Source organism: Callithrix jacchus, chromosome 14 (assembly GCF_049354715.1).
Source record: "Callithrix jacchus isolate 240 chromosome 14, calJac240_pri, whole genome shotgun sequence".
Taxonomy (NCBI): domain Eukaryota; kingdom Metazoa; phylum Chordata; class Mammalia; order Primates; family Cebidae; genus Callithrix; species Callithrix jacchus.
The window spans coordinates 89,565,305-89,579,647 of record NC_133515.1 but is presented as its reverse complement, the minus strand read 5'-3'; the positions used below and the strand labels follow the sequence as shown (position 1 = coordinate 89,579,647).

Below are 14,343 nucleotides of genomic sequence, written 5' to 3'. Positions count from 1 at the left end.
ACCTGGTATAACTGCCTTTCTTTAGACTATTTCTCCAGTGCTGGGACAGATTCGCATACCGCAAAAGATGAAATACTGCAAATATCACAAAAGTCCAAGACTAGCTATAATACTTTTGGAAAATGATAAACTCCATGTGCTCCAGCCAAGTTTGCCAGAGATCTCTACCCCGAAGTTTCAGGAACAGTCAAGAATCAAGTGTCACTCTGCTTTCCTTTGCCACTATTTCTTATGAACTTGCATCACCCTAAAGCCCAGTGGAAAAAAGGTACAGACATTAGTAGGATGGCACACAATTCAGACACTCTAGGGAGCCGTGCTGCAACAGAATTTTAGAGATCTAAGAGCAGTCACAAAGAGTTAAATACAAACAATAGCCTTAGAATCTTACTAAAATCATATTGTGCCAACATTCTACTAAAAGGTTCTAAAACCTTCCATATGTCTGCCTTATTCTGGAGCAATCATCTTTCCTGGTTTCTTAGAAGGAAAGTAAAGTCCTCACCCACTGCCTCAAAGGATAATCCTTCACTATTTTATTTTATTTTATTTCATTTTATTTTATTTTTTGCCCAGGCTAGTCTCAAACTCTGGAGCTCAAGTGATCCTCCCACTTCGGCCTCCTGAGTAGCTGGGATTACAGGCATGAGCCACCATGTCTGGCAACTACTCCTTGCAAAACTCTGCAGCTACTTCTAAAATATTTCTCATTGAGATATTGGCTCAAAGCTGATTCCCACTGACAGCTTCCTATACTTTGTGTAACTATGCTTTCATGAAAAAGGATACAGTTCTATTCTTTTAAAATGTTAAAGAAACACGCAACCTCAGATGAGATTTTAGTGCACTGCAAACACCTCCTTTTATTTCCAGACAAGAGAAGAGTTTTAGGAAAATGACAAATGTAGAAGCCGGATCAACTTCAAAGTCTTTTTATAAGCAAGAAGATATAAATAATAATAGTGAGATAAGTGACAGCCAATTTGTCGTGCCTGTGCACGTGTGTGTGTGTGTGTGTGTGTGTGTGTGTGTTGATAGGAGAAGGCAGGATATGAAGCTAAATTTGCTAACTACAATCATAGTGAAGATTATGTGATTCCAAGGGTTAATTAGTACCATCTGATCATAAGCATTGCCTGGCACTATGCTAAATGTATCAAATTCCACGTCCCACTCCAGAGCTACTTCTTAAAACAAAATCTCCTGTGAGAACCCCTGGAATCCTTTTTTTTTTTAAAGACAGGGTCTCACTGTTTTTTTTTAAGACACGGTCTCACACTGTTGCCCAGGCTGGAGTTCAGTGGGGCGATCTCAGCTCACTGCAGCCTTGACCCTTCGGGCTCAGGTGATCCACCTCAGCCTCCAGAGCAGCTGGGATCACAGGTGTGTACCACCACACCCAGCTAATTTCTGTATTTTTTACAGAGATGGGGTTTCGCTAAGTTGCCCAGCCTGGTCTTGAACTCCTGAACTCAATGGATTTGCCTGCCTTGCCCTTCCAAAGTGCTGCGATTATAGGCATGAGCCACCATGCCTGGCCTAGAATCTTCACTTTTAACAAGTGCCCCAGTAGAGTTTTTTGTTTTTTTTTTGTTTTTTTGGGGGTTTTGGTTTTGAGATGGAGTCTCATTCTGTCACCCAGACTGGAGTGCAGCAGCGTGATCTCGGCTCACTACAACCTCCACCTCCCAGGTTCAAGCGACTCTCCTACCTCAGCCTCCCGAGTAGCAGGGACTACAGGGATGTGACATCATGCCTGCCTAATTTCGTATTTTTAGTGGAGACAGGGTTTCACTGACGAAAGACACCCTTCTTTCCTGTCTCTTGTCTCAAAAAAGGAGGAAGTAAAAGTTGAAAGTTGCAGGAATGGGGTCAGTGGCCTGGAGGTTAAAAATTAAACCCCCTACCCTTAAGATCTCCAGCAATCTTAAGTGGAAGAAACGCCCTCTATTGTTCCCATTCAATCTTGCTCAAACCCCTACACTTATTTCATTGATTAAGACCCCCTCATGTGTACTTTCTGAAACTATAAACCCAAGACCCTTTCACATGTAATATCTAGAGTTGTAAGCCTATATAAAGGCAGGGGTTTCCTTTGTTAGACAAGCTTGGCCCTTAGGCAACTATGCCACCTTGCTCCCAGCCGAATAAATCACCCCTGCCTTCCCCATTCAGTGTTTAAGAGGTTTGTTTCTTGTGGCTGCTCCTGCTTCATCACCATGTTGGTCAGGCTGGTCTCGAACTCCTGACCTCAAGCAATCTGCCTGCCTCGGTCTCCGAAAGTGCTGGGATTACAGGTGTGAGCCACCACGCTGGCCCCAAAAGAGTTTTACAATCAAATTACTTTCAAGAAACACAGTACTACCCAGTTCTAACAGGTATGGCTCATGCACACTCACACCCACTCACACTCACACTCACTCAATTCACCTCACACCAACTGCAATCAGTCTGGACTGCACAGAATCACCCAATTGCACCCAGCCCTCTCATCTCGGGGTCTTCACAAGTGCTGCCGCCCCAGCCTTTCCTTCACTTACTCAGACCAACTCATCCTGGGTGTCACTTCTCCCAGATCCCTCCTGAACCCCAGTGCTTCCCCCATGTGCCCCTACTGCACTATTTCCAGGAAACGAAGTTACATGATAAAGGCAAATACCATTTGTTGTTTCTATTCACTGTTAAATGCTAACTAGAACACAATAAAACTAGTACCTGAAATAGTTATTCAATGAATAAATATATTAAAATTGGGGAAGTTGTGTTGCTAGTGCAAAACACTCTGATTTACTTTCTCCTAAAAATATACAAAATCAAAAGGTTAGACAAACTATAGATACAATTTTGGACATTAGCAAAGAAAAACTGATAGAGGACGATGAGCGAAGTAGTGGGGAAGCCACCTCCTTTCAGTATTCTGTGTACAACAAGTCCATGCTTTTAGTATTCTTCAGGTAGCGCAGAGTGCTCTACACCGTGTTCCAGGAAGCCACAGGATTTGAGGGAGGTGCTCGGCCAATCTGTCAGAGGCATTTGAACCAGAACAAATCCATCTTATCTAGGGGCTAGGTAAAATGAGGCTGAGACCCACTGGGCTGAATTCTTAAATGGTTAAGTCACTCTAAGTCACAGGATGAAATAGGAGGACAGCCCAAGATACAGGTCATAAAGACCTTGCTGATTAAACAGGCTGCAGTAAAGAAGCCAGCCAAAACCAAGATGGCAACAAGAGTGTGACCTCTGGTACACTCTCCCACCAGCGCCATGACAGTTTACAAATGCCATGGCAACGTCAGGAAGTTATCCTGTATGGTCTAAAAAGGGGAGGCACTAATAATCTACCTCTTGTTTAGCATATCATCAAGAAATAACCATAATAATGGGCATCTAGCAGGCCCCGGGGCTGCAGTTTACAGAGTAGCCATTCTTTTATTTCTCTACTTTCTTAATAAACTTGCTTTCACTTTACTCTATGGGTGCACCCAGAATTCTTTCTTACACAAGATCCAAGAACCCTCTCTTGGGGTCTGGACCAGGACCCCTTTCCTGTAACAAATCCATGGAAGATATAAGGAAGTAAATGTGTATTGTTTAAAAAGCAAGGCAAATGGGAAGAAGAGGGATGAGGAGGAAAAGGGGATGAAGGGAGAAGAGATTACAGAGCTAGAAGATGCAAGCATAATAAAATGCTAAATTGTCTGAAATTTTTCACAAGCATTTATAATTTTAAAAATGTTTGGCCTGACACAGTGGCTCATGCCTGTAATCCCAGCACTTTGGGAGGCCGAGGCAGGCGAATCACCTGAGGAGAGGAGTTTGAGACAAACCTGGCCAATAAGGCGAAACCCCATCTGTATTAAAAATACAAAAATTAGCCAGGCATGGTGGTGCGCGCCTGTAATCCCATCTACTTGGGAGGCTGAGACAGGAGAATCACTTAAACCTTGGAGACAGAGGATGCAGTGAGCTGAGATCATGCCATTGCATTCCAGCCTGGGTGACAGATCAAGATTCTGCATAAAAAATAAATAAGAAGTTTTTCTAGGGATTGTTAGTCCAAATAAGTAACATAAAAGACTTATCTTTTTCTTTTCTTTTCTTTTTATTTTTTTAGACGGGGTTTCACCATGTTGGTCAGGCAGATCTTGAACTCCCGACCTCAGGTGATCTGCCCGCCTTGGCCTCCAAAGTGCTTGGATTACAGGCATGAGCCACTACACCTGGCCAGACTTATCTTTTTCTTTGGGATAAGAATTAAAACCCTGGGAAACAGAGATGAGGCCAGAGATCCCATTAGAGAGGAAGACACAAATACAGCCAAGACCACTGAACAGTGAAGGATGACTCTCTCAGTGGGTGAACTAGGGAAAAAAAGAGAAAGCATCCCACAAAGGGAAATGCTGGGGACATAAGCCTCTTTTTCCGCTTTGATTCAAATTTACATTTATCTGATTAACACAAATGAGAATAATAGCAAGCAAAGAAAGGGATAACTAAGTGGCCAGGTGGGGTGGCTCATGTCTGTAGTCCCAGCACTGAGAGGCTGAGGCAGGCGGATCACTTGAAGTTAGGAGTTTGAGAACAGCCTGGTCAACATGGTAAAACCCCATCTCTACTAGAAATACGAAGCTTAGCTTTGTAGAAATAGCTAATCTTCGTATTTCTAGTAGAGAAATACTAAGAGGTGGTGCAGGTGCAGGCTGCAGTGAGTCAAGATTGAGCCACCACATGCCACCCTGAGCGACAGAGCAAGACTCCATCTTAAAAAAAAAAAAAAAGAAAGTAATAGCTAAGTGGATTAGATTATACAAAATAATAACAAAGGCTAATCTGTGGAGTTAAAAAATATATCTTTTTGTTTTTTAACAGGGTCTCACTCACCTAGACACTGGAGTGCAGTTTCACAATCTCAGCTCACTGTAACATTGACTTCCCAGGCTCAAACAATCCTTCCAACTCTCAGCCTCTTAAGCAGCTGGGACTACAGGAATAAGCCACCACACCTGGCTAATTTTTGTCTTTTTCTAGAGATAGGGTTTTGCCATGTTGCCCAGGCTGTTCTCAAACTCCTAGGCTCAAGCAATCCATCTGCTTCAGCCTCACAAAGTGCTGGAATTACAGGTATGAGCCACTGCGCCCAACCCTTAAAGAAGATAATACTCAAAATGGTATAAATTTCATAAAGGAGGTACCCTAAAATATTCCAATATTCTCATAATATTTGAACAAAGTTACAAATATTGATAAGCTATATTTTAGTTAATGTTAATATTTCTAGGGTAAAGAACAGAAAAATACACAACTCACAACCAAGTAGAGGGAAGCAATGGGATGGAAGGAAGCGAGCAAGCTCAGCTCCTCTAAGACAGGGAAAGAAAGAAGAAACACATCAAAGAAAGGACAAAATTGAAGCACAAAATATGATGGAAATATAAACCAAAAATAAAACTCTAAGGCCCTCAACCATCTGAATGGACTTCCTCCTCAGCCAGGGCTCTTTTAACATTTAACCTGAGAGACTGTTTCAGGCCATGATAGGAAGCTGGGGTCAAACCTGTCTCACTCTACCCGTCTGGATTACTGTCAACACAGATCTTAAGTTTAATACGAAACATGTTACAACCTATTCTCTGTGAAGCCTGCTACCTGGAGGCTTTATCTGCATGATAAAACTTTGGTCTCCACAACCTCTTACTGCAACCCAGACTTTCCTTTCCATCAACCCCAGGTCTTTGGGTAAACTCAACCAATAGTCAATCAGAAAACTTTTCAATCTACCTATAAGCTAGAAGGCTCCCCCCTCACCCCTTCAAGTTGTTCTGCCTTTCTGAACCAAATCAATGTGTTTCTCAAATGTATTTGATTTTAGTCTCACGCCTCCTTAAAATGTATAAAACCAAGCTGCACCCCAACCACCTTGGGCACATGTTCTCAGGACCTCCTGAGGGCTGTGTTATGAACCACGGTCACTCATATTTAGCTTAGAATATATCTCTTCAAATATTTTACAGAATTTGACACTTTTCATCAACAGAAAATATGAAATATATGAGTATTCACTAAAAAGGCTAGACAGAGTAAACTCTTCAGTGACAAGGCAAAGATTATCATACTGGTTTTTTTTTTTTTTTAATTCTAGCTTATGCTACTTACAAGAGACAAAAACCTAAGAATTCCGAAATTTTTAAAGTAAAAGAATTGAAAAATATACACTGTACTAAGTATGCTAACTGAAAGAAAGCCAGCATTAGCATTAGCTATATCAATATGCTACAAAATAGATTTCAAAGCATCAGAAGCATTACTAGATAAAAAGGGTAACTATATAATGACAAAAGATTCACTTTCCTAGGTAGACAACATTTTAAAGGTACATGCATCTAAGAATTAAAGTTTCAAAAGCTAATAGAAGTACAGGAAAAAAGAGAAAAATCTTGATCAAAGCAGAAATATTTAACATCTCTCAGTGATTAAGATCAAGCAATCAAATCACCAAGGACAAAAAAGATTTTAATGAAATATTCAACAAGCTTGATCTAAATAATGCAGAAATCGTACACATTTTCAAGTACTCATGGAATATCTGGAAAAACACAAAACATAAATTATCAACAAATTCAAAGATTCTAGATCTTCCCTCATTTCCTGACCCAAAACCCAATTAAGCTATACAGGTTTTTTTAACTAAAACATTTACTTTCTTTTTGTTTTTTTTGAGATGGAGTTTCGCTCTTGTTACCCAGGCTGGAGTGCAATGGCGCAATCTCGGCTCACCGCAACCTCCGCCTCCTGGGTTCAGGCAATTCTCCCACCTCAGCCTCCCGAGTAGCTGGGATTACAGGCATGCGCCACCGTGCCCAGCTAAGTATTTTTAGCAGAGACGGGGTTTCACCATGTTGACCAGGATGGTCTCGATCTCTTGACCTTGTGATCCACCTGCCTCGGCCTCCCAAAGTGCTGGGATTACAGGCATGAGCCACCGTGCCAGGCCCTAAAACATTTACTTTCAAATTTTAAAAGATACTCCAGCTGGGTACAGTGCCCCACGCCTGTAATCCCAGCAGTTTGGGAGACCAAAATGGAAGGATCACTTGAGCCCTGGAGTTCAAGACCAGCCTGGGCAACATCACAATACCCTGTCTCTATCAATCAGTCAATCAACCAACCAACCAACTAACTAATCAAAAAAAGGTTATTTCTAAGTAATTAATCATAAAAATTAGAGCAAACAGAGAACTGATCATGAAAAATCGTAATTATCAGAACACCTGGGATGAAAAAAAAATAACGAGAAAGTTTATTCTTAAATGTTTACATAAGAAAAAAAAAGCCTGGTTATGTAAGAAAACAAATGGCCTTAGTAACCCAACATAAGAAGTAAGAAAAATAACAGAATTGCCTAAATATGAAGAGGAAAATAAACAGCACAAATGAGGCAGAGAACAAAGATATATAAAGAGGACCAATACAGCCAAAAGTCAGTCCTTTGCCAATAAAATTGGCAAACTTTAGAAAAGGCAAAATAAAATCAGAATCTCTGAGCATGGAGGCCTGGTATCAAGTACCTTGTAGAATCAACTGGAGAGCTTTCACATTAGCACCAGAGTTGAGGATTACTCTTCTCATCTGTTACCTTTCATTTCTCTTAAGTGATTTTATATCATGGAAGAATCATAAACTACCAAATTATTTCTATGTAATATATTCCATTCTTCTTTTAATAAATATTTATTGAGGCACCACCATAATAAACAGATGTGATCCTTATTCTCACATTGCTTAGGGTCTAAAAGAGAAAATATTAAGCAAAGAAAGAATAAACTAATTTCATCACTGTTCATAACAAAATGTAAAAATGCTGCCTAAAAACATAAAGGCTTAAGCATATTATATAAAGTCATAATAGTGAAGGTAACACAGGGTTGAAAAATTCGAACTATGTAACAAACCTACACAGGTGTTCCCTGAATCTAAAAGTTACAATTATTTTTTTTAAAAGAGCTCTAAAAGGAAATATTCTGAAAATTAAAGTTAAAAATATACAAACTATTTAGATTATTAAATTATTATGGCTTCTTTTATGCTACAATGGCAGAGTTGAGTAGCTTGACAAAGAACTCATCATATGGCCTACAAATCCTAAGATATTTACTTTCTGGCTCTTTAAGAAAAAGATGGCTGGCCCCAGCACTATATTAACAGAGTAAAGAAGAAATTCATTCATCTCAAGGGAAGGAGAAAACACTGATAAAATTCAATATTCATTCATGACTTAAGAAAATAGCCAGGCACGGTGGCTCACGCCTGTAATCCCAGCACTTTAGGAGGCTGAGGCAGGTGGATTACGAGGTCAGGGTTCGAGACTAGCTTGATCAACATGGAGAAACCTCGTCTCTACTAAAAACACAAAATAAGCCAGGCATGATGGCACAAGCCTGTAATCCCAGCTACTCAGGAGGCTGAGGGAGAAGAATCGCTTGAACCTAAGAGGTAGAGGTTGCAGTGAGCCAAGATCATGCCATTGCACTCTATCCTGGGCGACAGAGTAAGACTCCATCTCAAAGAAAAAGGAAAAGAAAATAGTGATAATGATTCCTGGCAAATTAGGACATATTAGTTCTTCCACCTTTATCAGGTTAACCTGAAGCAACCATCATTCTTAACAGTGAAATATCAGAAATACTCCTATGAAAATCAAAAACAAGACAAGGATGCCTGCTGTCTGTCCTACTTATCAATATAACATCTGTGGCCCTAACCAGTACACTAGGTCAAGAAAAAGGCATAAGGATTACAATTACAAAAGGAGGAGTCAAGACTGTCTTTCTTTAAAAATGGTACAGTAGTTTCTGGCCAGGCACGGTAGCTCATACCTGTAATCCCAGCGCTTTGGGAGGTCGAGGTGGGAGGATCACTTGAGCCAACCTGGGCACCATAGTGTGAACCCATCTCTATGAAAAATAAGAAAATTAGCCAGGTCTGACGGCACACCCATGTAGTCCCTGACACCCAGAAGTCTGAAGAGGGAGATCAATTGAGCCCTGGAGGTTGAGCCTGCAGTGACCTGTGATCATGCCACTGCACTCCAGCCTGAGCAACAGAGCAAGACATGGTCTCAACGAAAAAGAAAAAAAGAAAAACAATGGTATGGTTACCTACCTAAGTAGACATCTACATTAAGACTAATAAGAGCTGAGAAAGAGTATATGAACAGCTGCCTCTTCTCTGCCATGGTCTTCCGCTTGTTTCCACTTTCCTCAATCATCCTAGATTCAAAACTGACGTACTAAAATCAACATACTAAATGATACAACTGAATAATGGCTGGAAAAAGGTGATTCTGGCATCCACAGAAAGTAGTTATACTGGAGTTTCTGGTTGACGTTGCCGGAAATTAGGGGGTAGGTCTTCCAGCAGAGCATACTATAGTCACCCATGCAATTCTGCCTGTGAAGAAACAGGGGAGACCCAAGAAGTCATACTCCCCAAATGTCTCCCCGACTGACTGTTATCCTTAGGTTTGTTATAGAGGATGACAATTCCTATGAGGTTTCTGTGTAACAGTAGTAACATTTACGAAAAAGTAAACCCAGTTCTTGGCAGGACTACTTCAGATCTCTCCCCTGTCATGCCTGCACACTCACGTGTATTTACTTAAGACACCTCAGCCTCTTCTGAGTATCAGGAATATCAGGAATTACTATGTTTGTGTATTTGGTTTCCCATTTTGTCTGCTTCCTTTTACTAGAATAGAAATTTCATGAGTGAGGTCAGGGACTGTGTTCTGTTCTCCCCTGCAGCCCTAGCACCCTGAATAATGCCTGGAGCATAGCAGATCCTCAACAAATGCACTCAAAGTTGAAGGGAAAGGATGACCCCTATGCTGAGATTTGAAGGGTAGGCAGGAGCAGTGTGCCAGATGGTGGAGACAACCGTATTGTGCAAAAGCACAAGGCATGAAGTCACATGACCTGCAGGAAAGCCAACTCAGTATTCCTGGGAAGTAACATGCAAAGCATGTGATGGAAAACCTGGGAACTCAGGGGAAGAGCAAAAAAGGTGCCAGAAGGGTCTTGCTTGGCATTCTTAGGAGTAAGGTCCTTCCCATTAAAGTGATAAGAAGCAAATAAAGGAATTTAAGCAAAGAAGTAGCACATATTTAGGCTGGGCGCAGTGACTCTTGCCTGTAATCCCAGTACTTTGGGAGGCCAAGACGAGCAGATCACTTGAGGTCAGGAGTTTGAGACTATCTTGGCCAACATGGTGAAACTGCGTCTCTACTAAAAATACAAAAATTAGACAGGTGTTGTGACAGTGCCTGTAACCCCAGCTACTCAGGAGGCTGAGGCAGGAGAATCGCTTGAACCTGGGAGGCAGAAGTTGTAGTGAGCCGAGATGGTGCCACTGCACTCCAGCCTGGGCAACTGAGCGAGACCCCATCTCAAAAAAAAAAAAAAAAAAAGTAGCACAGATTTACATAGTTCAATCTGGTAGCTGACCATAGATAGCAGATTTGAGAAGGTCAAGACTAGAAAAAGGGATCAGGAAATTATTACTTTTGCTCAGAAAAGTACCAATGATTAAAGAAAACATTAGTGATAAACACAATCATCCATAACAAGTATGTCCTACTCTGTGTCAGGCATTGTACCAAGTGCTTTATTCACATTATCTCATTTAATCTTCAAAATTCTATGAAGTCAGTGCCATTCCTGCTTTATGGATAAGGAAACAGAGGTCCAGAGAGATTAAGTTAACTTGTCTAAGGTTATTCAGCCAGGAAGTGAGGCAGCCAAGATCCAAATTAAGCAGTCTAACTGCAAAGCTGGACTCAAAGCCACTGCAGTGTGACGAACAGATTCAGACTCATGTACCTGGTAAAACTCAGAGGCCTTCTGATTTCTTTAGAGGTAGAAGGTGAGGTGAAGGGAAATGACTCCAAGGTATCTGGCCTGGATTACTAGCAATTAGAAATTTGGAACTACAAAAGTCCTTAATGATTACCCAGTAAGGCTGCCTATCCAATGTCAAAATTTCTTCTTTCCCACCTTTAACAAACAGTTTCCAGCCTATGACTGACAGGACAACACACGACTTAGCTGAGTCAAACTCTGCCTACCATTAGAAAGACCCTAAAGATGTCAAATATGTTGAGAGTTGGGCCTTTTGAGATTTTTATCCACTGATTTTCATACTGCAATATACAGAACTCTAGAATTCTGCTAGGACCCCAGGGGCTATCCCAGGCCAGCTCTTCCTCCTCTCTCCTGCTTCAGCCACACTAGCAATTTTATAATACTCATAATGTTGAGGGTCCTTGTAAGATGTCACTGAAAAAAAAAAGTATAGTACTTTTAAAGGTTTCATGATCACTGGTCCAGACAATAACCCCTATTTCATGGCAAAGGAATGTGAGGTTCAGCAAATTCGACCTTGAGTTGGTCAAGGTCACATGGTCATGGTCACATAGACATGGTCACATAGACTAACAGTCACAGAGCAAAACAATCCTGCAAGGACTGGGAACCACCCCACTCCTCTCAGCCATCTTCTTCTCTTTGTTTGAACTGTATACAAGAATCTAAGTTTTGGACACAGAGAGGGGAGTACTAAACACTGGGGTCTATTGGGGGGAAAAGGGGAGGCCCAGTGGGAGGGGGTGGTGGGGAGGGATAGCCTGGGGAGAAACGCCAAATGTGGGTGAAGGGGTGAAAGCAAACAGAACACACTGCCATGTGTGTACCTATGCAACTGTATTGCATGCTCTGCACATGTACCCCAAAACCAAAATGCAATAAAAAAATAAGAAAAAAAAAAGGTAAAGAAAAATGAAAAAAAAAAAATCTAATTTTTAACAGAATATTTAAAGTTAAAAATATATCAAAATACACATTCTTTTTAGTTTTCCAACAGCTCTAGGTGTCGCCCTAACACTTAGACCCCTTCTGTCTCAGAACTGGTATGTAGTAGAAGGTAACTAATATAATGTATTAATCACTAATCACCACCTGCAAGCTCATGGTAACAATGGAGTTACAGCAAGAGATCTAAATTGACTGGCATGGTACAAAATCACAGACATTCTAGGTAACATTTCTGCCTTGTTATTTATGGCCTTGCCTAAGAAAGCAAGTCAATTCTATTAAAATACATGCTTTGGCTTGGGGTCCTTCAATTCCTTGATTCTTTAACTCTCATTCTTCCCTCTTGGAGTTTATAACATAAAACTTGTAATTGATTAAAAGGTATGACTTGATCAAAAAAAAAAAAAAACACACAAACATTCCCACACATCTGAACAAGGACTCAAGACTCACGCATTTCTATGAAGAGTTGCCTCTTCTCTGCCATGGTCTTCCGCTTGTTCCCACTTTCCTCAATCATCCTAGAGACAAAGAAAGATACAATAAAACACTGTATAATTTGACAATTCAATCAAGTGCTAATCATTCTATTGTGAAGAGGTACAGAAAACCAAGTTGCAAATACACATTTTAAGATGGTATCAATGAAAATAAGCAGGAAGCCTGATTCAGAAAAAGATAAACCACTGTCCTTTTATTTGATGGCTTCTAAAATATTAATCAATACTTATATGAGCTCATACAATTGCTCACTGTGCTAAAAATATAAGCTGTCTTATTTTTAACTTCAGTTATTTTCTCTGCAGATTCCCGGATTAGTTGAGATAATTTCCCATATCTCTACTATTTCATATAGATAAACATGTTACTAAATATAATTTATAAAATAAATGTAATGAAAGGCTGTAATAAAGGACATAAGAACAGTTAGTTCATACATAAAAATACATATAAATAAAATATTTAATTTTATATTAAAGAAATAAGGTATTCATCCCTAATATGGTTTGGCTGGGTCCCCATTCAAATCTCAACTTGAATTGTATCTCCCAGAATTCCCATGTGTTGTAGGAGGGACCGCGAGGGTAATTGAATCATGGGGGCTGGTCATTCCCATGCTATACTTGTGATAGTGAATAAGTTTCATGAGATCTGATGGGTTTATCAGGGGTTTCCACTTTTGCTTCTTCCTCATTTTCTCTTGCCGCCACCATGTAAGAAGTGTCTTTCACCTCTAAGGCCTCCCCAAGTCATGTGGCACTGTAAGTCCAATCAAACCTTTTTTCTTTCCAGTCTTGGGTATGTCTTTATCAGCAGTGTGTAAATGGACTAATATAATCCCCTAACTAAAAAAGCTCCTAAATACAAATTTTCTATTACACAGTGACAGTAGTTTACATTAACAGACAGGCTATCCCAGTCACTTGCCAATCTCTTTATATGCATGATCTCATTTAATTCTCACAAAAACCCTATGTGCTGGAATTATTATTATCTCCATCATGTAGATTAGGAAGCAGATGTCTAATCTCTAAATACTATAGACACTATTCTTTTAGTATGTCTAAAGGAATACTAACTTGCTCAAGGGCACACAACTATGAAATGGCAGAATGGAATCCCAACACTTAAACTTCTTAAATAATTATTGCTTGTAGATACATATTTCTAAACCTCTATGTCTAAAAAGCTAGAACAGGCCAGGTGTGGTAACTCACACCTGTAATCCCAGCACTTTGGGAGGCCAAGGTAGGTGGATCACTTGAGGTCAGGAGTTCAAGACCAGACTGGCCAACATGGTGAAACCCTGTCTCTACTAAAAATACAAAAATTAGCTGGGCATGGTGGTACACACTTGTATATCCAGCTACTTGTGAGGCTGAAGCAAAAGAATTGCTTGAATTTGGGAGGCGGATGTTGCAGTGAGCCAAGATCATGCCACTGCAATCCAGCCTGGGCGACAGAGAGAGACTTCGTCTCAAAAAACAATAAAAAATAAAAAATAAGAAAAAACTGGAGCACAAATAGCCCCTACTGATCATGAACCCCACTGAAACAAAATTTGTGACAATTTCAGCTACAGTTTGCCTTACTCTATTAAGAAAAAAATATCTAATAGCATATGCCAAATAATTTCCCTAAGTAGATTAAACTGTGTAAATCATTTTCAAATATGATTAAACTCTTGTAGATTTAATTGTTGTAAGTCATTCTCAAATACATTGGAATCACAAATTATATGATGACTACAAATTACATATCCATTAAAGCAGTTGCCTGGTTATAAAGAGTTTAGTTGTAATATATTATAAAGAAAATTTTTAAATATAAATATATTTCTTAACATTTTACAATAAATATTCTGATTAAGACTGGCTCCTTAGGCCAAGTACAGTGGCTCGCACATGTAATCCCAGCACTTTGGGATGCCAACGTGGGAGGATCGCTTGAGCCCAGGGGTTCAAGACCATCCTGGGCA

At 40.2% G+C, this 14,343-nt stretch overlaps 1 protein-coding gene across 44 annotated transcripts in view; it reads right to left on the bottom strand.

The window, feature by feature from the left end:
- DTNB (dystrobrevin beta) overlaps positions 1 to 14,343 on the bottom strand; it is a 307,598-nt gene that overhangs the window by 256,708 nt on the left and 36,547 nt on the right. For all 44 annotated transcript variants that reach the window (XM_017964498.5, XM_035273002.3, XM_078349784.1 and 41 more), the window contains exon 2: positions 12,318 to 12,385. In XM_017964498.5, the coding sequence (XP_017819987.1) occupies positions 12,318 to 12,384 (67 nt within the window). In that variant the 5' untranslated portion in view covers position 12,385. The remainder of the gene's footprint in view (positions 1 to 12,317; positions 12,386 to 14,343) is intronic.